This window comes from Ischnura elegans, chromosome X, assembly GCF_921293095.1.
Source record: "Ischnura elegans chromosome X, ioIscEleg1.1, whole genome shotgun sequence".
Lineage (NCBI taxonomy): Eukaryota > Metazoa > Arthropoda > Insecta > Odonata > Coenagrionidae > Ischnura > Ischnura elegans.
In genome coordinates, this window is record NC_060259.1 from 89,001,708 (window position 1) to 89,026,986 (window position 25,279).

The 25,279-nt window shown below is 37.2% G+C and overlaps 1 protein-coding gene across 2 annotated transcripts in view; it reads right to left on the reverse strand.

Moving 5' to 3' along the window:
* LOC124171575 overlaps positions 1–25,279 on the reverse strand; it is a 108,447-nt gene that overhangs the window by 19,937 nt on the left and 63,231 nt on the right. For both annotated transcript variants that reach the window (XM_046550754.1, XM_046550753.1), the window contains exons 2-17: positions 23,169–23,247; positions 17,747–17,905; positions 15,902–16,012; positions 15,369–15,525; positions 15,161–15,288; positions 13,948–14,054; positions 12,253–12,397; positions 11,351–11,620; positions 8,706–8,981; positions 7,943–8,128; positions 6,517–6,726; positions 5,822–6,097; positions 5,544–5,682; positions 2,700–2,821; positions 1,596–1,747; positions 512–1,038 (exon numbers count right to left, since the gene is read on the reverse strand). In XM_046550754.1, the coding sequence (XP_046406710.1) occupies positions 512–1,038; positions 1,596–1,747; positions 2,700–2,821; positions 5,544–5,682; positions 5,822–6,097; positions 6,517–6,726; positions 7,943–8,128; positions 8,706–8,981; positions 11,351–11,620; positions 12,253–12,397; positions 13,948–14,054; positions 15,161–15,288; positions 15,369–15,525; positions 15,902–16,012; positions 17,747–17,905; positions 23,169–23,247 (3,044 nt within the window). The remainder of the gene's footprint in view (positions 1–511; positions 1,039–1,595; positions 1,748–2,699; positions 2,822–5,543; positions 5,683–5,821; positions 6,098–6,516; positions 6,727–7,942; positions 8,129–8,705; positions 8,982–11,350; positions 11,621–12,252; positions 12,398–13,947; positions 14,055–15,160; positions 15,289–15,368; positions 15,526–15,901; positions 16,013–17,746; positions 17,906–23,168; positions 23,248–25,279) is intronic.

Here is a 25,279-nt window from a genome sequence, read left to right on the forward strand (position 1 = left end):
TTTGGAATTGAATGCACAGATATTGTAACGATTGTTATGTGATGATTTAAAATTAAATGGGGATGAAGTCATTCCATATTTTTTCAGACTCCATTCCCAGTTCTAATTTTCTCATTTCAATTACAATGCCATCAATTCTGATGTCATCAAATTTTCATCTGTGAAAGGGTTAATGCCATCAATATTTTACTACTAAGAGCTTGATAAGTAAGTCAAAGCTGGAAAAATGGAAAATTGGTCGCTTTATTTTTAAAACTCTATCACAATTGAAATTATGATAAGAATGGTGAACAAGCCCATTTTAGATATTTGCACTCATGTGCATGAGCTGGAAATTTAAGAGTGAATGCAAGGGTTATCTTTCTTCATAAGTTCATAACTTGAAATGACAGCAGGATTAGGACCTATTTTTCAATTTTAAACTGCTCAAAATGTACTCTGTCTGGGCCTGAAATCAAATAATCAAGGACTCTATGTGAGCTATCTGTATTTACAAGTATGTTTCACTCACCGCCTGGAATTCGCATATGTGGCTCCAGCAACTTTCTCATAGGTCAAGCTATATCGGCAGGGATAAGGGTTTAGGTCGTTGTCAGAGTACAGCCCACCATAGATATCATTATGCTCATAGGCATGTGGAGGTAATGAGGATCCACTGTTTGGGCCTCCATGTCCATGGAATGGTGCTATTGGAGGTTGGGGAAACTTGCCAGCGCCTGGTCCCCCATAAGGAGGGATGCGAGCTGGTTGGGAACCAAATAGAGGTGCTCCAGGCCATGGAACAGATGGATCAGTGGAGCCATGGGGCCCACCGATATGTGGGCCGCCAATGTGGGGCCCTTGGGGGCTGCCCACATTAGGGTTGAAGCCCTGGGGGCCCCCAATGTGCTGCGGCCCTCCTCCATGGATGCCAGATCCACCACCCACGGAGCACTCTCTCTCTGCATACATGGCTCCACTCTGCGTTTGAAATCCTCCACTGCTGACTGATGACGAGGCGTCACTGCTCAAGAGGCACTGGTTTGTGTTTATTCCAGTCTGAAAAGGATATTTTATTGCCTTCAACAATGATTCTTTGGCATTACCTTCAATTGATGATCATGCCGTCATTTCTCTAATGCATTCTCTCATGTAAATAGTACACTTATTTTTCCAAATACTCGATAAAAAAAGCCACACATTTTTAGTTTCACAGTGGGCAATTTACCTTCTTCAGAGAACTGAGTACGTATTATTCTTACAGCTAGGATTTCATCAGCCCCAATGATTTACTACGTACTCTCAAGAATCCAAGCCCTCAAGCCTGAATCTAATAGTTCACCAATACAATGGCAATTACAACTTGCAAAGGATTGAAGAAGTTGGAAAAATAATGAGGGGTCCCAATGACCCCTGCCTTGCTTAATGCAATGCAAAAATTCTAGTGTTATGTGTCTTGTGGTATGAAGTCTGATTTGGTGAGTAAATGAATATTGCTTGCTAGATTTCATTACTAACCATATTGAATCACTCATATAAATTCCAACTGATATGAAGTAATGAATTAAACTCATAGTAATAGAATAATTATAAATTATCATACTCCACTTTCTCACCTGACTTAGGAATGAATAGGAGCGACAATGAAAGTCCCTTTCCATATCACATGCTCTCTGGCAGCTGGAATCACTAAAGAGGGATACTGACTTGTCCACATGAATCAGTAGTCTGTCTCGCTGATGGTTTCTATAAATACAATTTCCAAGCACTGCAAAAAACAGAATAAATACTCTATTAGATCTGAGTGGGTTATGAAAAATCAGCTGTAGGAAATAACTTACAACCTAACTCCTCCTTGCAAAGGGAACTTGGATATGTAATGCAAATGTTCTAGTAATTGTGCTGGTAACACTATGTATATTGATTATTGGGAATTATTAATGTATTCCTTTTCATATCATAATTCCTTTTATGAATTAAGAATTGTAACTGCTGCAGTCATTTCATGGCACACATATGGTGAGACATTTAGGCACACATTTGAGTGGCATGTTAAAAGTTTATGAATGAAGCATTACTTCATTTGAGATGGAAATCATATTGGTAAGTCTCCAGTGATGGCACTTCGCTCTTCATATTGCAAAAATGAATTGCCATGTAGTAAAGAGGACCCCTTCCCATTGGCATACCCAGTGGGGGATGAGGGGTGCAACTGCCCCCCCAAGAAGCGATTATACATTTAGTTCAAAACAGAAGTTATGAACATATTTTCCTTTTGAAGAAAGATGATATTAGTATAAGACATTGAACTAAAATAAATATCATTATTTTTCAATCAAATAATTATAAAAGCTAAAAAAATGCAGTCATAATTTCCTTTAAATTTTGGTTTCATTAACTTTTTCTGTGCAAAAAGTTACAACTTGAACAACCACAGCTAGTTTTGATTCTGGGTGTGCCCAATCCCCTTCCCCCAAAGGATTAGCGGGAGCCTGGGTTGGTAACTTTTCCCCTAGGATAAGCACCCTTTGAGCAGTCAGAAGGACACAATTCCATAGTATGTATATCAGCTCCTGCACCTTATTTCACTCATGCCACTGTTTTATCGGGAAATTTTGTATTAAGTGATTGTGTTGCATATGCTGGAATAAATAGTCCATATCCCATGACAGGGTGTGTTATTTTTGGATATAAGTCACAAATGATAAAGCTTTTTTTACCTGGAGCACATTGGTTTTCAATGTAATCCAAGTCCACCGATGGTATGAAAGCTTGAGGTTGGGTGAAACGATCCTCTGAGCTGAGCCGGCACTCTCTAAGCCGGGAGTGATAAGTAGCAGATCTGCAAAAGATTCATAGTCATTTTATGTACCTCTGTACAATTTTGTAAGACAGAGATGGTAAGCCTATAGGTAACTGTCTTAAGATTTTTGAAATAAGAATAGGTGTCATTGTTACTTAATAAGTGATTTTAGATTTTACATGTGAATTTAGTGAAAAATCTTTTCTTGGACTTGCATCTTTGATGTTTTTTTTATTAAACATGACCATTCTTTGAAAAATAACTTGTTTTTCATCATCTCTGCTTCTCAGCTCCCTGTGTTCTCTATGCTCATTCAGGATTTACACCTGATAGGAATAGAAAATATTCCAATGATCAGCTGGACCAGCCAGCCTATAAGACAGCTTCTATCACCATGTTCTCTCTCTGCTCTGCCAGATTATATACCATTTCATATCAACTGTTTTTTATTCCCATCAAGGAGGGGTCCTTGATGGGAATAAAAAACAGTTGAAATGAAATGGTATATAATCTGGCAGAGCAGAGAGAGAACATGGTGATGGTGAAAAACAAGTTGTGTCTCAAAACTTCAGCATTATTTCAAAACATCACCCAGCAAGAAGCAAAAGAAACATAATTTGAAATAAATGAGATATATACCTGGATATGTATATGCATAGTTATTGATTCATTTAATCTAAACATAGAGCCTGAGGACATTTTTTCCAGACAACAAATGAAACTTAGTTTAAAAACCTAAAGTTTTTGAAACTTAGAAACCTAAAGTTTTTGAACATATACCTTTACTTGTTTTTGAGACCTAATTTTTTTCCCTAACCTACTGCAAAATCAGCTAAATTTCCTCAGCACTTTTGGCATAGTGCCTAGGAAATCGGTTGCCACTCAAAGGGTTAAGTATGCCGTGACTAGTCATATTGATAAATTTACCAAGCCATTCACAATGCGCAAATTGAGCGAAAATTCCAATGAAAAAAAAAACATTCACTTTCCTAGGACTCAAATCGGGATCCCTCAATTTCCAGTCAAGTGCTTTGGCTACCGAGCCAGTCATTTAGACAGTTTAGCTACCGAGGCGTCATTCCCATCTGTGGTAATTTGTGGACTATACCGGTCAAGATAGTCTAGACTGCTTATAGGACTAACAGACCAAGTTGTGCGGGCTGCGCCACAGCCAGAGAGTAAAGCCCAAACTCTGAAAACTAGCTCTCAACTAATTTAAGTATACCCGTACTAGCCCAGGTAATACCTTTTACGGAGTCACCCAAATGCACGACTTGTGCGAAAATTCCACAGAGAAGAAATTATTTGCCTTGACAGGAATCTGGATCAAGGCGAATCATTTTTTCTCTGTGGAATTTTTTGCACAAATGAAAATTTGATACTAGAAATTAGAAAATAGGGATTAGTTGGTTTGTTCTTGGGTTGTGGGTTCCACCACTTTTGAGCTTAGAGCCGGAATTCTAACTGGAACCAGAAAGAACTGGTACTGAAATAATTTTAATGCCCAGTTTCAAATCTTTTCTTGGCCATAATTTACATTGCATAATTAAATTGAGTGTTTATGGAAAAAGAATTTGTGAGATCAGTGAAGGTAGTTTACTCTACACCTCAACCGAAATCATTATTTCCTCTTGGTTACTAAGCAAATACATATGATGAAAAACTTGTTTAAACCATAACTGAGGATCTTGACCAAGAATCGATGTCAGGAATCAACCCAAAGAATTGGAACAAGCAAAAAGGAACCAACCCATCCTTATTCAAAGTATTTGAAAAATTCTTGTTCAATGTTTGCTCATTCCACAGAAAAGAGGAACTGATGCTTAGAATGTGTTTTTACAGACAGCGGACGGCTTTTTAGTGAGCCTCTACACCTGAAGACTGCTGGATTTCCTCTCACTAGTCAGGATGATATGGTGGCTAAGGATAAAATATATTCCCCATGCCCATGATACAAAACTATCACAAAGCATTATTCTGATTCACTGAAACTTGTGTTGCCTATTATGAGGGAGAATCTCCTTCAGTTAGTGATTTGACATGTCATGTTATAAATAACTATGCCTCAGGGTCTAATTGTGCAAGAGATTCTTCAGACTCTTAAAATATTAACAACCTCTAATAAATCCACTGAGCAGGAAAAGAATCAACACATTTGCTTATAAGAGTAAAGCCTTATTTAACCTTGAAGTACCTAGCATGTCTTTAGCAGCATGGGAAAATAATGCTACTTGGTGCTTGGCATACGCATTCAGGCATAGTAAATTTATAGGCCTCTGGCAGTAAGGGGTGACCATTGGGGATTTAAAACTGGGACTAAACGTTGAAGCGGCTGCTGAAGGAAATTATAGATGAATATGAGAGTGAGGCCACTACTAGTGTATTAAATGGGAAGTTATGCACCAAATAAGTCAAACTGATAGATGGATAATCAATGAAATGATGCACTGGAAGGGCACTGTTTTTCAAAGTATTCCACCATGGGTGCTGTATCCACATACGAGTAGTATATTGGTCTTGCAAGTAGGGGAAAAGGAAAGTTTTTGGAGTTGCTTTGATTCCAATTTCATCTTCATTGAATAACATGAAAAATATTGCTCCTATGCAAATTAATTATAAATGAGTACATATGTAGTTGGCACAAATAAAAATTAATTTTTAATCCTTTCCAGCATGCTTTCTTTCTCTTGATGGTCAAAGGCATGGAGCATGGAGCACAGACTGCTATGATTAAAGTAATTTTTTCCATGAAAATATTTACCTGCAGATGAATTGCTTTTCTTCAAGGCATCTGTCCTCGCACTCAGCTTTGCTTACTCCTGGATACCGCACTTGATCGAAGCCTTTCAGTTCAAAATTTGGATGTCTCTCAAAGGTCCATACTAAGCCACAGCCAGGAGCTACGGGGAGAGGTATTTTTAATCAAAATAATCTGCCCAATTTTTCATGAAATAATTTACAATTACCTAATAATCTATTTTTTAATTAATCCAAACCACATTAAGCAATGGAAAATGACAAAGCAGAAAATTATTATACCTTGCAAGCACACTCTTTCAAAGAAGGCAACTCCAGGAGTTGCTCTCAGATCAATTCCACTAGTTTCACTGTTGGCTTCGAGTCCAACACAGTCATTCCTCTCATAATGAAGGTTGAAAGCTCTGCAACGAGGATCTTCCAAGCACCTTTGAGTGCAGTGGGCTGATATGCCAGGGATGCGATCCCTATACAGCAGACCAATACTTCTTTGGCCTTGAAGTTCAAAGCCTGAAACTTTTTCCCACTCAGGACGACCAGACAGGACACAGCCTCCTCCTTTGCCAGGGAAAAATATTGTACACATTGTAATTGAATCGTAAACGTATTGTGATTTTGTGCCTGGTTCCCACTAAGATAGTCCATAATTCATATGTTGGGAAAACACCACATAACTGAGTCAAACTCAAAATAAGTCAGTAATTTTTCCTGGGCAAAGCTACAATTTTAACGGAAATCTTTCTATCTCATCTTTCAATTATTCAATTTTTACCAATGCATTCATATCCCATTCTGCAAATTTTAAATATTGGGAAAGATTCCTCTTATGCTAATTTAATTCTTAGTTAGATGTTCAAGTAAGGATTTAAAATAATAAATTAACAAATTTTAACTGCAGTTACTGCACACAACATACTCATACTAAAACCATTGCCCACCATGGTAACCTGGGCTATAGTCTTAACTCACGACTATACCTTTTGAATCATGAGGTCCTTGCGGTCTTTCTGGTATTGCTGGACCTAAGCCAACACCAGGACCTGAGCCAGGTTCCAGACTCAGTGGTGGTCCAAAACCATGCCCCAGCCCCAGTCCATGGCTGTGAGATTGATGCTCACTTACTTGGCAATTTCTCTCGTAATAGGTGGTGCCTGGTCGAGTCATTGATGCTTCATTCCCAGCAGAGGCTAAATCACATATAATGAATAACATATCATAATCAATGCTAAAATTGACAATGAAAACCAAATACTTAAATAAATTAGGAGGCTCTTCACCCCTGAAAGTTTCCGATTGATTTCTAAAAAAATGCATGTTATATTTATTATTTATATTAATTTAGGATTTAAACATTTTCTCTGGAAAAATTTCATTTTTATCATACTTAATTGTTCACTTTTATAAAAATAAGTATCCCAATATCCCTTATATTTAGAGCCAGTATATCAAATGTTGAGTGTTTCACGAAGTACACAGTAGGGAAATATTCCGAGCCCTAAGCATATGGGTTTAACACGCTGACTTAGGCATTTTTAAAATTCATTTTATAGGTGTATCAACAGCTTCCTTTAAAAAATATTACATTTTTCAGAATTTTCATAAACAGATATTCAGGTCGGAAGTGTAAACAACTACCATCCACCCTTATTGGGAAATCATCCAGGTGTGTAGCTAGAACAGTGGTGATAGACATTTTGTATCTGTTCCTTTTCAGTCAAATCAATTAGTTAAAACGCCTTTGCCTTGAAATCTTACCAGAAATTCAGAGATGAATTTGCCAATGGCAAAAAGTAATGCCAAAGAACATTTTTAATAATAATTTTCATGCATGGCACTAAAGAAGATGGCTAACTATAATAAAGCATCTTATGTTTGAAATGGGATAAAAAAATTAAAATCCTATCATTGATTACTCTTCTGTAAACTTATACTGTACCAACCCAAAATATCCATTTCATTAGACCCATTTGGTCAGTTTCAAAGTACAATAATTCTTGTAATAATGGATTACATATCACATTGCCAAAATATTTATGAAACTCCTTAACAAATGAGATATCTTATGGTGAGTTGTGATACAAAATTGACATAACTGATACAAGTAATCGGAATCATATGCTTATGTAATTTTTGGTATTCTTTTACAAAGAAAAAAATCATTAATATCTTCAGTTGCAACATCAAATTAACTAAAAATCATTCGGGAAATTTTAGTGCTATTTTTTTCTCTTAGTCATTGATTGAAAGTGAAATATTTTGGTTTATTTCAGTATCTACAGAAAAACTGAGGACAAATGAAATATCAAGAGATTAGTCAACACTACAGTAATCTGTGCATCTTCATAGCTGGGACAATTACATTAGAACTTTGAAAATATTATTGACACAGAAGAAAAATTTTACCCCTGTCATCTCCACTAATGAAGCACTGACTCCCACTTGGGTAGTAGGAAAATGAACGGCAACTGAAGTCACTGAAGGTTTTGCACCTTCTTTCACAGTCAGCTTCATCAGTAACTAGTGAAAGAACAGTATCCAAGTATCTAGGGTAGGAATTAGGAACTGAATCCAGGCTGCATCGTGTTTCCTCTGAAATAAGAACAACATTTTTATCAGAGATTTATAGAGAGACCTATAATGTAATACTTCAAACAGACTCAAGAAGTTTTGAAAATTTATGCGAAAAATAAATAATTACGATTCTCTCAAATCCTAATTTATTCCTCTACCGTGTTTACATAGGGATTTTCACCAATGGCAACAAAGCAATAAGTTAGGCAATATTACATACTAAAGAGTAAAGTTATGATGCATAAACTACAGGAAACTTTTCCTTTTCTCAAGCCAGTACATATTTAATAAATTTCAAAGAATGGTCATTTAATAGTATTCGTTCTTATGAATTTCTGAGGAAATTCCGTCTTTTACAGTTTTTTTTAGTCTTTTCCATCTTTGATATTCCCCACCCAGCGTATTTTTTGCAGAACATTTTAAAATTATTCCACATTATATTCTCCTATTTACCAATATGAGGACACTACGATACATTTGAAAAGAACATGATCAGCATATGTCAAAGTAAATATTGAACCAAATTATTGATAAAAATTTCTGGAAATACTCTCAGGAATAGTGAAACTGACAGATAAATATTAGAAATACATACGCGGAAGACACTGGTTTTCAAGGTATTCCACGGTAGGTGCTGTATCAACATAGTCTGTTGGTCTTGTTCGCCTATCTTCTCGGCTCAAACGACACTCGGCTGTTGTCGTATCATATTCTGCGGAGCGGCAGTCGAATCTGTGCTCTCTGAGGCACGCCTCCATGCAGTCACGGCGACTTTGGGTCAGGATGAGCTTGAGGTCATCATTTCCGCGCAACTCTTTTCCTGGCCTCCGCTCAAATGCCCATGCCTTCCCAACACAGCCACGAACATTGCCTTAATTTTTTGTAAAAAGTTGTAATTAATGGCATGATTATAAAATAATTATAAAAAATTCATTTCTTTCAAGTTCATAAATTTTGCTCCTGTGAAAGTAGGAGTCACTCGCTCACTGAGAAATTCAACCTGAGGGCTGTTATGGATGAAGGGTGAAGGTATAACTCATGGTTTAGCATATGATTGTAAGTTAAGTATGGTAGGGATCCGTTCATCTCCAGGGGCCACCCCTTACTTCAACGATTTACGTTTGGTGTATATAGGTAAAAAAAATATCAATGAAAAATTTGTGGAATAATTCGTAACGTGCATAGAATTTGAATTCCATGATACTCATTTAAGAACCCACTTATTAATTTAATAGAGGATTTGCTAAAAGATGAAGATAGATTCATGTTTTCTAGATTTCCATCACGGCCGTTGACTTTGGCGGACTTCAGTTTTGGCTCCGTTCCTGTCTCACTGCTGCCTCACGAATATTACGAAAGAGGGTCCTCAAGTCGGCCTCCTACAACTGTTGCCACCCACCGCGCATTTAAATGGGTTTACAAAAGTCGCCACTCGCATCGCTGACGGACAAATTGATCCGAGTTTCACGGGAAAATCAGGCATTATTTGGGATATTAAACGAAATTTGCACACATGATGATATGGTGTATCAAATTCATTACTTTATAATACTATTCCTCTCAATGACAAAAATTATACTGCAAAATATTTGAAAAAAGCGGATTGCATGCACTCATCACCGCGCCGCACAAATTTTTGAAAGCCGATTAAAATGCGACCGAAGTAGCAAAAGAAATCAGCTTTCCATGGGATGGAATAGGGCCTCCTCAATGCAGTCCCCTCGAGGTGCCTTCTTGTCAAAGTGATTTTTGGAAAATTTGGATGGATCATGTTAGCAGGCTTTGGGCTCATCTGACTTGGCTGATAGTTTGGGTAATCAATCAGATGCAAAAATTGTTGGAGGACTCTCTTCCATGTACTGTGAAAAAACGCAATGGTCGTCCCAGTTGACGGTACATTTTTTATATTAATGCCCTCTGCAATTTCACAAGAACGGTAGTGGATTTCCTACAAGGCATTTTTCCTAGTAATCAGTTTTAATTTAATTGAACCAAAACTTCTGCTTCGCCACCGGGAACACACATGATGCAGGCAGGTCGCTAGAAATTTTCTTTTGGAGATATTTATGTTGCCTGTATTGGTATTTTTTTGTCATTATGCATGCATCGGAAAACCATACGCTTCATTAAGTCAGCTATATGTTTAGTTTGCATGATTCTGAAAGTTCAATTCATCGTTCTTTATTGGCAGACTTGAAATGTTACTATATCGAACAATGCAGTGTCAGAAGATAGTTGCCCCTAGACAAAATATCTCTTTAGCTGATGCATCGCGGGTAGACGCCACAAGGGTGAACCAAATAGAACTGCAAGAGAAGAGGGTTGAAGCCCAAAAAGTCACCCCCCCCCCCCCAGGCTATTGGCCTGATGATTGAAATCGGAAAAATCTTTCTCCATCCGCAAAACACCACGAACTCTATAGCTCTAAATTGAAATAATGCACTTATTTGAAAGAATTTTCACTGTCGACAAATGGGGTTTTGCCTTCAGTTACCCGATTTAAATTCCAAGTAGTCGACCATCACTTCAAGATTTAATTCTATTTTACCCTTTTTAATGCCCCTTAAATTAGCATGCCGTAACTGGAATGCCAGGCATCAAGTTTAGCTTTTCCCCGTGCCTGTATAGGCATGCTAGGCGTTTGAAGGTTAATGCCAATAAATGTTTTTAATTGGCATTAATTCTGATTCATTCGCGATTGTGAATGATCAGGGCATGAAAACAGTTGCATCACCTTTTGCAAATACATGTTTTGTTAAAAAAATGACACCCAAGTACAATACGTGATTAGCAAGAATAGCTATGATGATCTACAACCGAAGTTCTTTCAAAATACTGGGTGATCCACATTGCAGGGAAAAAAATACATTTCTGAAAAGTTTTTGTTAAAGCGAACGTTTAAAACATCGTTTATGCAAAAATTTGAAGCTGTTAATCTATCTAATTTTAAGGTTTAATATTCATTCAAATATACGGATTAGAGATTCCAGTTGTCATTCCACAAAACCTATTAGTAGCATGGAGATCAAATTGAAAAAAATTAAGAAAATTTTGAATTTGGCATTAAGATTATATTTAAATAGAGGATTTATGTGTACCTAAATTAGTTTTGACTTCAATATTTGTGTTCGGGGCAAACTTTTTGGGTCAATTTTGAATTTCAAGGTTCGTAATTCACCGAATTCAGGGGAAAAAATCATGAGAGAAATCAAAATTTGTTCCTAATTATAAATTACTTACCTCTGAGGCATATCTTTTCAAAGAAGCTTTCACCTTCTCTTGGTAGAAGCTCACTGCCCCGGCCTTGAGTGTTTCTATCCAACTTAAAGCATTTCATGGCACCATAGTCTAAACTGAATGCAGGACAGTCTGAGCCAGCCTCCAGGCACCTTACGCTGCACTCAAGGGTAATGCCGGGAGAGGAAGCCATTGCAAGGCCCACGCTTTGTGCCGACCTTAGGAAATGACCAGTGACCTTGGCAAAGGTGAATGTTCCATCTTCACATTGACCTGAGAAACATTATGCAACATATGATTTTGTGATTGTTGATCACAAACATGCACTACATAATATATTATTTTCATAAATTTTCCTCGATATTTAAAGACTCTTAGCTCTTAAAAGTCACCAGTAAACCAAATTAAAATAGCAAACTATTCCATCAATGGAAAATACGGTGACATTATTGCCTCATAATGAAGAAGTGATGCAATTCAAATTAAAATCAGAAAAAGTTATTATGTATAATTTAATTCTATACCTTATGTTCTTATATATATTGCATGAAATAATTAATAAGTTCGTAAATAATATAAACTCTTTTATTAAAATGTTTGATTATTTATAAATCTCTCCTTCGATTAATTGAATAACGATAATTTTAATCTGGAAGTGTTTCACCATTAAAAGAAACTAGCTCAAGTGATAGTTTATCGCTTGATAATTCGAGGGAAATTCTCTAGCAGTGGTATTCACTACATGTAACTGCAAAGTTTGGAAATTGTTTGAGAGAAGTAGTTTGCATGCAAGTCATGCATCTTTGAAATCCATCACTATTCATGTTTGACTTAGGTGCCATTCTAAGTTATTCCAATAGCAATGACCTGCTAGATAACATAAATAACCATGAAAGAAGACTTACTGATGCTGCATTGTTTCTCTGCATATACAGCATTTCTTTTTGGGATTAATGCTATATTATTCAGAGAAATTGAGTCATCACTGCTTAGGTAGCATCGTTTTTCTTCTGCAGCATATGTGAAAGATCGGCAGGTAAAGCCACGGGACTGTGGAAAAAAGATATTACATAAACAAATAATTACATATTGAATGGGAATTTAATTCATTTTTTTCAATGCGTAAATATAAGTCATTGGGAGAAGGTGACCAGCCCACATAACAGCAGAAAAGAGCAACAAAACTAATATATGGGATGTACTTAATCTGGAGAATTTGCTGCATCTATTACTGCATCGTTTTGAAAACAAATGACGCACGATGTTCGATTTTAATCCATCGATTATAAACGATTAAAACCCATATTTGAACGAAGTAAATGACAATGTTTAGCCTCAAGTCAATAAAGCGAAGGACCTTATTATGATATAGCTCACTATAGCTTATTTGAACTAAAAATCGACGAATTTTCATTGACGAACTGCCCATCTCGCGAAGTTTTTTCTCAAATTTAGCAACCACTTGGATTTATCGTTCATACTGTCATCGTCACCCAGATTAGAAAGCTAAAATTGTCGTCAGTCATCTTTTTGCATAATTTACGTATAAGTATCACTGAGGTAATCAGTTTACTAATCACTACAGTGATCAGCTGTTATTTTAAGAATGAATTTGATTGCCGTCGTCAGCAAAAGCTCAAGTTTTGTGATAAACCGTTCCGATCATTCAACCTTGTCCTTTTTAAAGGACAAAACATAACTAAAAACTGAATTACAACGAACGCAATTAATTATGCGCATTGTAGAATAGTTAAAACTGGAAAACACTTAATGTGTAGACCGGAAGTACGCAATTATCATCTTTGAATAAAATGCTATCATCTGAGGGTTGCGCCGATGTCGAAACATATGGATTTTGACGAGTGATTGTTTCCCATAGGAGGTATTGTTAGACATCTGTTATTCAATGACATATACTTAACATTAAAAATTCACAGAAAATGTCTATAAGATGATGAATTCATTAGGAGTCCAGTTCATGTTTTATTTCAACGTAAATCGCCTCTGCGAAGGACTATTTCCATTCATTAACATAACTCCGTTTTTTTAGTCACACTGGTTGAACAATGATGCCAAGTAGGAATAAAAAGTATGGTTTTTGTACATTCCTAATCGTACGATGTCGACAAAATCATTGAAGATGTAAGATTAATCTATGAGAGTACTTATGATGGTAACCATTCCATCGGAAGCGAGTGCATTAACACTTACGACAATAATATGAAGAAATTCCGTATGCAAGAGTTTTTCACGCTTAATCTATGAATATGAATTTTTATGTATGAAAAACCAAATTAGATAAATGGAAAAAATACGTTCTATAACCGTTGAAGCCCATAGAAATCCCATACCAAAGGCCAGTGTCTGCGATCAATGTAAATGGAAATGTAAAATCAGTCATGCAAAGGTAGTAGAAGACGCAAAGCTGATTTCCTCTGCATTTTAATGCATGTATCAAAATAATACAGAGAAAATCTTCCCGTATCCAATAGGTAAATGAAAACTTGTCTATGTTGACCCAATCACCCATAGCAATTTGAGATCATGATTCATCTCCATGCAGCAGAAATGCCTGCATTTAAAAATCAAACCGAACACACCTGATCACAGAGGACTTCGCACTCAGCTTGGCTTGCTGCAAACTGTAGCTCATCCATGGATATGACCGTGCTATCGGACCTTATGTTATAGCGGCAATCGGGAAGAGCTAAGGGAAAAGGAACAAAATGAAACTTAATCACAGCACAAATTAAAATAACCACTATGAGACAAAGGGTTAATTCTTGTGAAGGTGATTCAGAGTTGCTTCTTTCTGAAAGCTTAACCTTAAGGTAGTGACGAAAACAGCCTCATCATTAGTTATGACTTTCATCTCCTTGACCAATATAGAGAACGCAATAAATTAATCTATGAAAACAAAATTTCCTTAGTTGGTCCAAAATACAATGGTCTCAAATAATATTCCGATATGAGATGAAAACTATACGCAGCTCATTTTCATCACTGAAGTTAAATAGTTGATTATTTTCTATTTATTTAAGACCAAAATTGTGCGACCTCATGGTAAAATGTATCAATTATGCTACCATTATTATTGCGTTGTGAAAATAACCACATTGCTCTCATGGGTAGCCTATAACCTTTTCTTTTCTTATTAAATGATTTGTCATTCATCTTTATTTTTAGCACGCTCATTACTCATGCTTAGAGTTAATTAAAGACGCGAATGGTGATGCTCGTTGGACCGAAAGTTGCTCTTTGAGCGCAATCAATTACGTGAATTAGAATTTAAGCTCATATAACTTAGAAAAAGTCTGGAATAGGATGCTAATGAAGAGTATGGACTGCAGCATGCAAGGGCCGAACTAGGTCGCTCTTTGAGCGGGCGGTTCTCTTCTTTCCGTGGTACCTTGATGGTGTGCAATTCCTCTGAGCAATTACGTGTCTGCTTATAGAAAAACGAATTATAGGTATTCTCCAATTATGTTTAGACTTGTTTGTTGAGCTGATGAATTGAAAACTGCCATTTTTTAGCCACCTTTTGGCATTAATTACAATCTTTCCTATTTTTTCCAGAATTTTATGGAGTAACCCTCAAAAGTCTGGAAAATTTACCTCTCGTCTATTCGCCCCCGTGAGCGCGCTATTCTTCATCTGCATCATCGGAACGATTTAAGTGCCGCTCTGAGAGACCGAGCTTAACCAATTCACTGTTAAGTGAAGTTTGAAATTCTTTACTCTGTGAATTTACAATTCGATAAGATATGCCATTAGGACGAGTTTGATGTTGGAAACAATTTCACTGATACTTACATCGTACACATTGGTTTTCCAAATAATCAAGGGGGCTGCCTGGAACTCTTCTGAATGAGCTGGGCTGACTTCTTCTATCCTCTCTGCTTAGCCTGCATATGTTCTGGGATTCATCATATTCAGCTGACCTGCATACATCCATGAATTATAATTTTAGAAAGCTAGAGGGAAAAATTCATCCATTCACATTATGAGATAAATATTTTACCTGCAAGTGAAGGTGCTCTCAAACAAGCACAGTTTTTCACATTCAGTTTTTGTTTGGACATTGTGCTCTTCACGGTCATCAAAGCCTTCTAAAAATGCTCCAACTACCCTCTCAAATGCCCAAAGGCGATCACCACACATGGAGTTCATATTGGAGACTGATGAAAAAATATATTCATTATTCAACTGAAAAGCTATGCCTAGAACACATGGAAATAGTATGCATTGCTTTGCCTTCGAAAAATATTGTATGGAAAAATTAGAAGATGAAACAACAAAAGCCACAAGTTGCAATTGTGTGGGGTAGAATATACTCAAGTTATAGGCTCTTATGAAGTAATAATACTTTCGTAATTATTTCAGTTACTCTACTAGTTGCCATCATGACTTCTCGAAATGCAGGTACTTATTGCATTTCCTTTCGCTATAATTGTAATATAGGATAGAAAAAGTTAAAATTTGTGATCACTATTTTTTCGCATCACAGTCTTTATAATTTGCAAATATTTTTATTACTACTTTCTAAACGCTTACCTCCTTTTATACATATTTTTTCAAAGTAATTACTTCCAGCCTTTTCATGCAGATTATTCCTGTGTCCCATTGAGTCCTGTCCATATGACTGGCATCTTGAGTTTTCGTAATCTGTTTGAAAGAATTTTGTAGACATTAATATAACGTAAAGTTTTCCTCCAAATAGTTTGAATATTCAATGATTGTCATTTTACAGAAATGAAGAGACAGACGGCAGAAGAAATCTTGAGACATTGCCAATCCACTGCATTAAAAAAATTATTCATCTCACGTAACAATGTTTGAGTAAGGGAAACCCTTTGGCTCCGAAGAATAACTTATAGTTACGCTTGAATTCAATCACTATCAAAGTGATATGTGGTATGTCCTATCATCATGTAAAGATAGGGCCGCGGAATTTTCACGACTTGCGGTAATGTACAGTGCAATGAAACGATTTTCGTTGGCTCAATTATAAAATAGACTAAATGTAAATGGTAAATGTAGCCTGCAGTCATATTTTGAAGCATGTGTTTCAATTAAGAATATGAGAATTGCCGTATTGAATGAACTCAGTATCTTTGTTCGCGAAGAATTGGCGTCTCAATGGATAGATGGCATTGAAATTTGACAGTTATGTCGGAAAATTGGAACTAGCATATCTAACTGGCAACGATGACTGATAAAAACTGGATTTGAACTGGCACATCTAACCTGAAATCTCCAAATTTCAGGTTACATATTGCAGCAGTTGAAGTGTAAAGCAATATTGAATTTTTAGTGATATAAGATGCTTGATGGTGCAACTAGTGGCGCTCTTCACCGGAATTTGGGTGAATTGGGTCGGAATCCCTTTCATGCCAGATAAAATATGCGCAGCGAATTTCTTCTTTTTGAACTTACACCTTTCCTTGTGACTGCGTACAAAATCATACGTTAAAGCAGTGCTCAGAATATAAGAATTTCGACCTACCTACTTCGAAAATTAATTTGCTATGTTATGCAATGCATAAACACTTAAAGACACTTTTTACTGCAGTCTGTAGATAGCGAAGAAGTTTTAATGAGAAAAACTGTCAGTTTTACACCCGATAAGTTCTGATCAAGGGGAATCCATTAAAGAGGCCCAAGAATGTGGTGGTTGAGCGTTATATCCGTTGCTGTTTGGCGCGAATTTTATTCCGCGGCGCCACTAGGCAGCGGTATCCAGATCAGTGTGACTTTCGTCATTAACCGTATCGGAAGTGGTCATTTTTAGTTGTCAATCTTCTCGCATACATTAAATGTGTGGTTTACATGATCTATTGACTCAGTTACGTATTACTGCAACGTATTTCCTCGTGAAAAGTGGAAGTCGATGACTGATAGCGCTGTGAGTGGCGATTTTGAAATATCAATTTAATGCGCGCGGAGCGACAACGATATCATACAACCGTAATGGGCGTCAAGGTTGTTTATTTATAAACATAGCACGCATTTATTTGGTCACGTTTCACTGTTGAAAATATATTTCGATGTTTAACTAAAAGATATGCTAAGATTAGGGTTCCATTTAGACCCATGTCTGGCATTCATTAATTAATTGTTAAATTTTTTGTTGTTTTATTTATTCTCTATGCTTATTTGGATGCTAAAAATTAGCTGAAAAAGTATCTAATTGATCGTCACACTCCACTACCATGTGTTGATTAAAATGAATGAGTTTTCTTTTGCACGAAAGTAAGGCTTCCCACGTTTTGACAAGCAATAGCTAATATTTTAAGTAAAAATCTAATATATTCAAATGTATATTCATAATTTCTTGATAAAGAGAATTTTATCTAAGTCTTTTTATGATTGCTAGCGACTAAATTTGAGAGTACATACCAACGCTGAATGCGTGACATGTGATTGTCTGCCGACATATTGCTGTGCAATCCCGCGTAATTCCTGTTCCAGGTTGAGTCAGAAGGCCTTGGGCTGCCCCATACACAAATTCCACTCCTGTTGTCTTCTCATACGTTTCCGTTCCACCAAAACACTGACCTGGAAAAATAAATGCAACGTTTTATTCGGAGTAATTTGAACGTGTACTTTTTTGTTTTTATGATTTCAAGGCAATAAATTCATGCAAACACTAGCTTTGAAATAGATTTTAACTCGTCTTATTTCTTGCTGTTCCAATACAAATTTCTATTGACTTGTCAATAAGAGAAATGAAAAGGAATGAGGCAGGGCCGTAGTCAGGATTATTGGCAAGTGGATGCAGATAGGTTAACAGGTCGGGAAACAAGTATACGTTACCGGGGGGTATATTGAATACAATTGTAGAATGTTTGCAGTTCAAGTTGTTTATTTTGAAACACATAGCATATGAATTAGAAAATTAAAAAGTAAGGAAAATGGGTGCCATAGAAAATTAAACTTTAAAGGTGACTCTCTGGAAAAATAATGCAATTCCAAAATGCCCAAATCAGACGAAAATTCTCCCAGGTCGAGACGTCCAGGTCGGGCGGCGCCCGACCTTTCCTCCCCCTGAACACCCTGCACTGAGCCCTGGAATGAGGTACAATTATCTAGCGGAAGAGGTCAAGGGGTATCACCGTAACTCAAGGAAATTTTGGAGGTGGATTTGAGCCTTGGTGTCAGCAATTATATGCCGTGGTAGTTGTAACTTTAATTAAGTCAAGAGTACAGCTTTGCTGAAAAGGTGTTTCTTTTCCCATTTAAATAGGTCTGAAATAGTTCAGTAATCTACATGTATTCAATGTTAAGGTAAAGACGCAACAATATTTAAGGCGCAAGTCTATCGTGATGTAGGGGACCCATCAGCTGACTGCGACTGCACCCAGCGCGGCGTTTGGTGTGGAGCGCGGATATGCACCACTCAAAAATACATAGTCGAGAAACGGTTGCCCTGGCATAAAAACGGATGAATTCTATTTCTGCATTCCTCTGACTATTCGTAACAAAGCGTGGTAGCGTAGTGGGAAGTGCACTCTGCTACAGATGGCTTGAAAGATATTGCAGAATACTAGGGTTCAATACATTATATTGCGATTGCATCACCGATAAGTCATAAATAGATGAAAGAGCCCATAAAAACCAATCTTATTCGCGATACTTAAACTTGAATGAAGATCAATGAAGATCGGAGTAGGAGACTTGACTCAAGACACGGGCTTGAGATAGGCCCAAACGAAATCCTCGAAATGCGAGGTTGACCATGGAAACAAGCGGACCCTCAAACCCTGAATGTGTGTCACTCACACGCCAGTGACGCTGTCTGGGATGAGCTCCAAACCAACGTTCTGATCAAAATACCGAGTGAATCCGTAACAGAAGAAATAGCGTTCAATCGATGTTCATTATTGTATATTTCGTATTCAACTGCTCTTAATTGCCCATTGAATGTTCTTAAGTTTTCAAAATTTTTGTTTCTATCTTTAATACCATGTTGTTTGTTTATTTAGTCTTATACTTATTTAGAGTTTTATGCTCATTATGGTAAACACAAAAACGGATATTATGATATTCTTTACATGATCGCAGCACCTTTCAGTTACATTCATAAAATGCTCCTTTGTCAGTTAGAATCATGTCCATTTAAGAGACCAAAAAAAGAAGATTGGAATGTTCCCCTGAGGTCCATTTTGTATTAATTTGTTGTTCATCTTGGTATACATACGTGCACCTTCAAAAAATGGTGTAATTTCTTTCAGTCGGGAAATGCATTTTATTCATATACCAGTTGACCCGGCGAACTTCGTACCGCATAGCAATCAAATAACAGATTAGTTACACCATTTATAAATCAAGAGCGGCTGTGTCGTTTTTAATCAAATTTAACTTAATATAATTAATAGTAGCGGGCGTAACTTGGTGGAAATCCATAATCGCAGGAATAGAAGGATCGACAAATTTGCAATTTCCACATAGTAATTATCAAGGTGAAAAATGCAGGTAAATTGACAGTATATATAGCAAAAGGTTGGGTAGGGAAATTTCCGGGAGCCGTTGGTTAGGGGGAGGAAGGGGATGGGTTTGGAGTTAGGTTAGGCGTCACTGTGGGTGGGGTGGGTGTAGGGGTGGATGAGTAAGTGGAAAAGTGGAGGAGGGGGAGCGAGAAGTGAGAAAGGACGATTGAGAAGAAAGGACGGAGATTAGACGCCTTGGAAGAGCTGGAAATTTTAAGCCACAGGGACTCTTACCTAGTTGACGACCACCTTTACCCTTTCTTATAAATGCGCCCAAATTTATGGAATTCTATGTAAAGTCATATTCCGCTATTACTACCTTATGATTCAAATGAATGTACTGACTATACCACTGCCCAACGCATTGATTTCATTAGCGATGGGAAGGAATGGTAATTGGGTGCTACCCTGCCGCCAACACCGAAAACGAGTCCACCTCTTGGCGCCTCGTCCGGCCTACCAGAAAGTAAGATGTATTAAAATTTCCAAGAATATGCTCAGAACTATAATAAATACTCAATACCAAATCTTAGTTCTTTTCTAGAATCAACACTCAATAGTTAATCTTAGTTTTGTACTTCTTAATCCTTGGAACTGAATTTTTAACCGTGAGCGACTAATTCTTCCCGTAGAGACCAATCGGTGGGGGTGCCGGCGCCATTGGTTCTTTAGCCCTATTATTCGTTCACAAAGTGTGAAGTAATGATTAGGGATACGTGAAAATCACACTTTCATTTTTATTTAATCGCAGTTTCAATAACAGTTTATCGCATTTTGTATTGTCTATTTTTTATTTTCATAATGAGGTAGATGACGAAAAAATGTAGTGGAACACAGTTATATGACAAAATACAAAATATTTTAAATAATTATGTTGTAAAACAATAATAAATTAAGGAATAAAACATATAGTGGCGGAGGTGTAGCTTGCCCGCGCCCACTTGTAGTTCGCGGCCACGTAGAGTCCCAGCCAACTAGCAGCTGGCCAGTCGCTCACATGCTTTAGTGTCGGCGGAGCATTTAAACTGCGCTCGGCACAAAATGTACGAATTTTGCCGTCGAAAAGGCAAGTTTGCGTAAAAATTTCATAAAAGTCCAGTCATCGCATCTTTTGCGCACATCGCATCTATATCGCATTTGCGATTTTCACGCATCTCTACTAATGATACATTGAATAAAATTTTCTCAGGTTCGCACACGGGTAAGAAAATCTAAGGAATAAATGGTTGATAAGGTTAAGTCATACATAACGATACATTTTTTGGACGAGAATCAGCCGGTTTTGAATTTTCCCCTTAGAAAGCCTTTGAATTCTCTCCTCTCATACCCCCTTCCTAATTCAGTACGCGATTACTCTTACTTCTCGTCTTTCTAAATAGGGTCCAGGTTTAAAATCATACCTACCACCTCTTGAGCCCTGGTGAGGGAGCTCACAAAGGATACGAGATTCTGAAAGAATGAGGACAACTCAGGGCCTTAGGTATTTGGATGACGTCATTATGTAAATGAAATTAACCTATCGACACATTTGATATGGGTAATAACATTAAAATAACGCTAAATTTATTACCAAATCGATGACAAATAAATTATAGCAAGATAAAGAACCAGTAGAAAACGAAACCATAGAAATATTCGTATTTGCGCTTTCCTCCAAAACATAGTAGTGTAAGCGTCTAGCAGTACCATATGGTACCACCAAAATGTTTTGCATCATAACATACCAAATATTATGCTAACATCAAATAACCATGCTTCATATGAAATGCACATGTTATAACAACAATTATTATATAAAAAAACCCTCGTATTATGAGTACATACGGCGTAAGTAAAGGAAATCGAAATGCTGGCACTAAATTTTCCGTTTTTTGGGCCTAGCTGATAATTCTCAATTTCCAAACGGCTGTAAATGCGTTCCTTTCAACTTTAATGGCCGAAGCAATCGGCGACATTCTGGGAACCCTGATTCAAGCCCAGAATAAGGGAAGTGAGAAGCGTTTCCAGCGAACTTATCATTTCAATAAAGCCAGCCTTTTTCCGGCCTTCGCAGAAAAATGGACTCCCAGGCATATATTAATTACCATTTTTACCATAGAATTCGTCTCGGTACGATTTACGATAGCGGTTTGTGCGAGACCACTGAATCGCAAAATATTTCACTCTTTCGTTGGCCAGCAGCTATTATAACAATCAATAAATCACACTGCATTGAGTGGCCGTGATGACATTTATTTCCTATTATATTCATTGAATATAGAATAGAAAATTACATAATATTACGTGTAAGTATATGAAATACGAGGTCTAGAAGAAAAATATCAAGCAGGCATTAAAAAGCATCTTATTGATAACCCAGGCTATTTGAAAGCGGTGAACGTCACGGGCAGTAGAAATCTTACTTTGAATAAGACGTGACAGTTTAAAGTACCAATTTAAAAATTAATTTCCTTACGCAATTCCAAAGGTAAATTTATTTCATTTTTGTTTTTATGAATAACAAAATCAATTGCGTAACAACAAAAGCAAGAAAAATTTAAAACTTCATAAACTTTGCATCAAGAGCTTTTAGACATTTAGGGATTTGATATAATAGAATATACGGTTACAATGAAACGGTATTCACATTTGTAAAGGCAATGGTTTTTTTCGTGGTTTGGGTAACAATTATTTCAGAGTAAAAGATGTGCAGCTTAGGTAGAAGTAGTTGTATGACTAACTGATGTCTACATCTATGTATGAAATAATAGCTTCCTTCGTAATAAATTCTTTAACTGATACATAGCCTCCCTAACCTAATAACCATTTTGCAGATATGGAAAACCTAAGGGGACTTCAAACAGTTATCAAAACGATAATTCTTTGGTAGTACGGAAGTAAGTATAAAAATAAAACAAAATTGATCCACATGCTCCATATTTTGCTAAACTCGTCAGGTTAACGTTTTGAGACAATATACACCAAAATGCTGAAAATATTGTTCAATTAAAGTGGTTGTAAGTTATTTTTATGCCACGAAGCTTACGCTGAAGCAATTTACTTCTGAGACTGACAAAATTTCTGCGGAAAAATAAATGGGCACCTGTTATTTCAATATCTCGTACAGTTTGCAATTACTGCAATAAAGACAAGACAGTAGACTACTCCCGCTAAAGACTATTACCTCTCGGTTATTACTCGGTCAAATATGCTTGCTTGATTCAAGAGTAGAGTTATGTGAGAAATCGATGTTATCGCCTCAAGTATTATCATGTACTTACACTATGCTTACTCCACTTAAGTTCACTATGACCCTCAAAATATTTACAGCAAAGATTAATTCTAGTACTTACCCGATACAGATGTCAGCAAACTCAAAATGGTTACTCCAACAAAATAGGCTAATGTTACTCCAGAGATATCAGCCCACACCTAAAATGAAAAAGAAAAGTAAATGAAAAATCAAGCCAAAATACTATTTCTACTTCCAGCAATGAGATAAATAAAAGGTATATGACGATGAGTAATGATATTGTTAACTCAGCTTCGAATTTAAGTTGCTTCAGTATTTTTCCGTGAGGTTTTTTTTTTGCCATTTAGTCGAATATTATGGCATGTAGCCATAAAAGTGCAATTCACAATCACATTCTAGTGGATAGCCTCGTTGTATCTTACTTCTATTACTTCATACTTCTCTAGATATGACTAACTTGCATTATTATTTGAATATGGGTTACATCGCGCTAAAGACTATTTACTATCGGCACAACTCAAATAAACCAGAGGACGCTATGCCTGTCACGGCACAAGTTTTAGATACAATAAGGATTGATACTCGCGGCTGAGCTTTAAGCCAAACGAGTGTGTCCACCGGGTTGCGGATGGTAGGTCAACCTCTAGATATAGAGGTTAGCTGCGATATAAGCGAGTCTACTTGTCAAATGAGCAGTCATGGACAAAAAGCGGCGGTATTCCGAGGTGGTATGGGTCTATGCCTGGGTAAGATAGGCCATCTAAATGATACATTAAACCTGTGAAGATACCGTGACTTGGCGATGGGAGGCCGCCAACAATTATGCCTCACATCACCCGGGGAGGGGGCAGCAGCTCTTCTTCCCATGAGTGAAGGTGGAGACCACGATGGTCAGTACAGACACACTCATTTCACTTCAGGCGTGGTAACATTTACTTTAACGGCTGTAGTACTGCTATGTGGAAGGCAAGGAGAAGCCACCACATTATTATCCAAAGGAGTCGCAGCCACTCCACCTTTAAATTATCTGATATGATGGAATTCTCTCGGGTAAAAAATTCCGGAGGTAACCTGTTCCCCATGCGGATCTCCGGGCGAAGACTACCCGAGAGGGTACATCGGTCAATTGTGATAAAGTTATGAGGATAGGTACATGGAACTTGAGATCACCTAGGACCTGCGGACAGCTAGAAAACCCTAAAGTGGAAATCGAAAGATTGAATATCGACGTGCTAGGAATCAGCGAAATGAAATTGCCTGAGGAGGGAGACTTTTGGAGTGGAAGCTATAGGATTATGTATAGAGGATCCCTAAACGGTGTGCTGGGGTTGGGATAATGCTCAGAAAGAGCGCCGAAATACATCTGAAAAGCTTCTACAGTACAATGAAAGGATAGTCATGGTAAAGTTAGAGACTAAGCCGGTAGATCCGTTTTGGTACAGGTGTACATGCCTTCGACAGAGTATGACGATGAAGAAGTTGAAGACGGCTACGATGATATCAGTGAAGTAATCAAACAGGTAAGGGGTGAAGAAAACCTTATTGTTTTAGGTGATTGAAACACTGTCTTCGGCGAGGGCCAGGATGGAAGAATAACCGGAAAATATGGATTAGGAAATCGAAATGAAAGAGGAGAAAGGCTCCTGGAATTCTGCATAGAGCATAAATTAGTGGTTGCTCACACGCTATTTAAGAATCACATGCGAAGAAGACATACATGGAAAATGCCAGGAGACAAAAGACGATTTTAACTAGACTATATTTTAGTGAATCAGAGGTTTAGGAACCAGATAAAGGACTTTAAAAGCTACCCGGGGGCAGATATCGACAGTGATCATAATCTAGTGATGATGAAATGCCATCTGAAATTTAAGAAATTGAAGATATCAGCGAGGAACGCCTGGAAATTAGAGAAACTAAAGGAGCCAAAAATTAACAGCCCTTTCAAGAAGTAGTGTACAGCAAGATATTATTATATCAGTCTAAAAAAATCAGTTGAGAATAACTGGACGAATATCAAAAGTTGTGTTCAGGAGGCCGCTAGAGAAGTTCTAGGGGGAAGAAAATGTGTTTAGAAAAAGCCATGGATCACGGATGAAGTTCTAGACCTCATTGAAGAACGGAGAAAGTATGAGAATACGAATACTGAGGAAGGACAGGCTTGCTACAAGAGAGTAAAGAACGAGATTTATGGCAAAGCTAGAGAAGCGT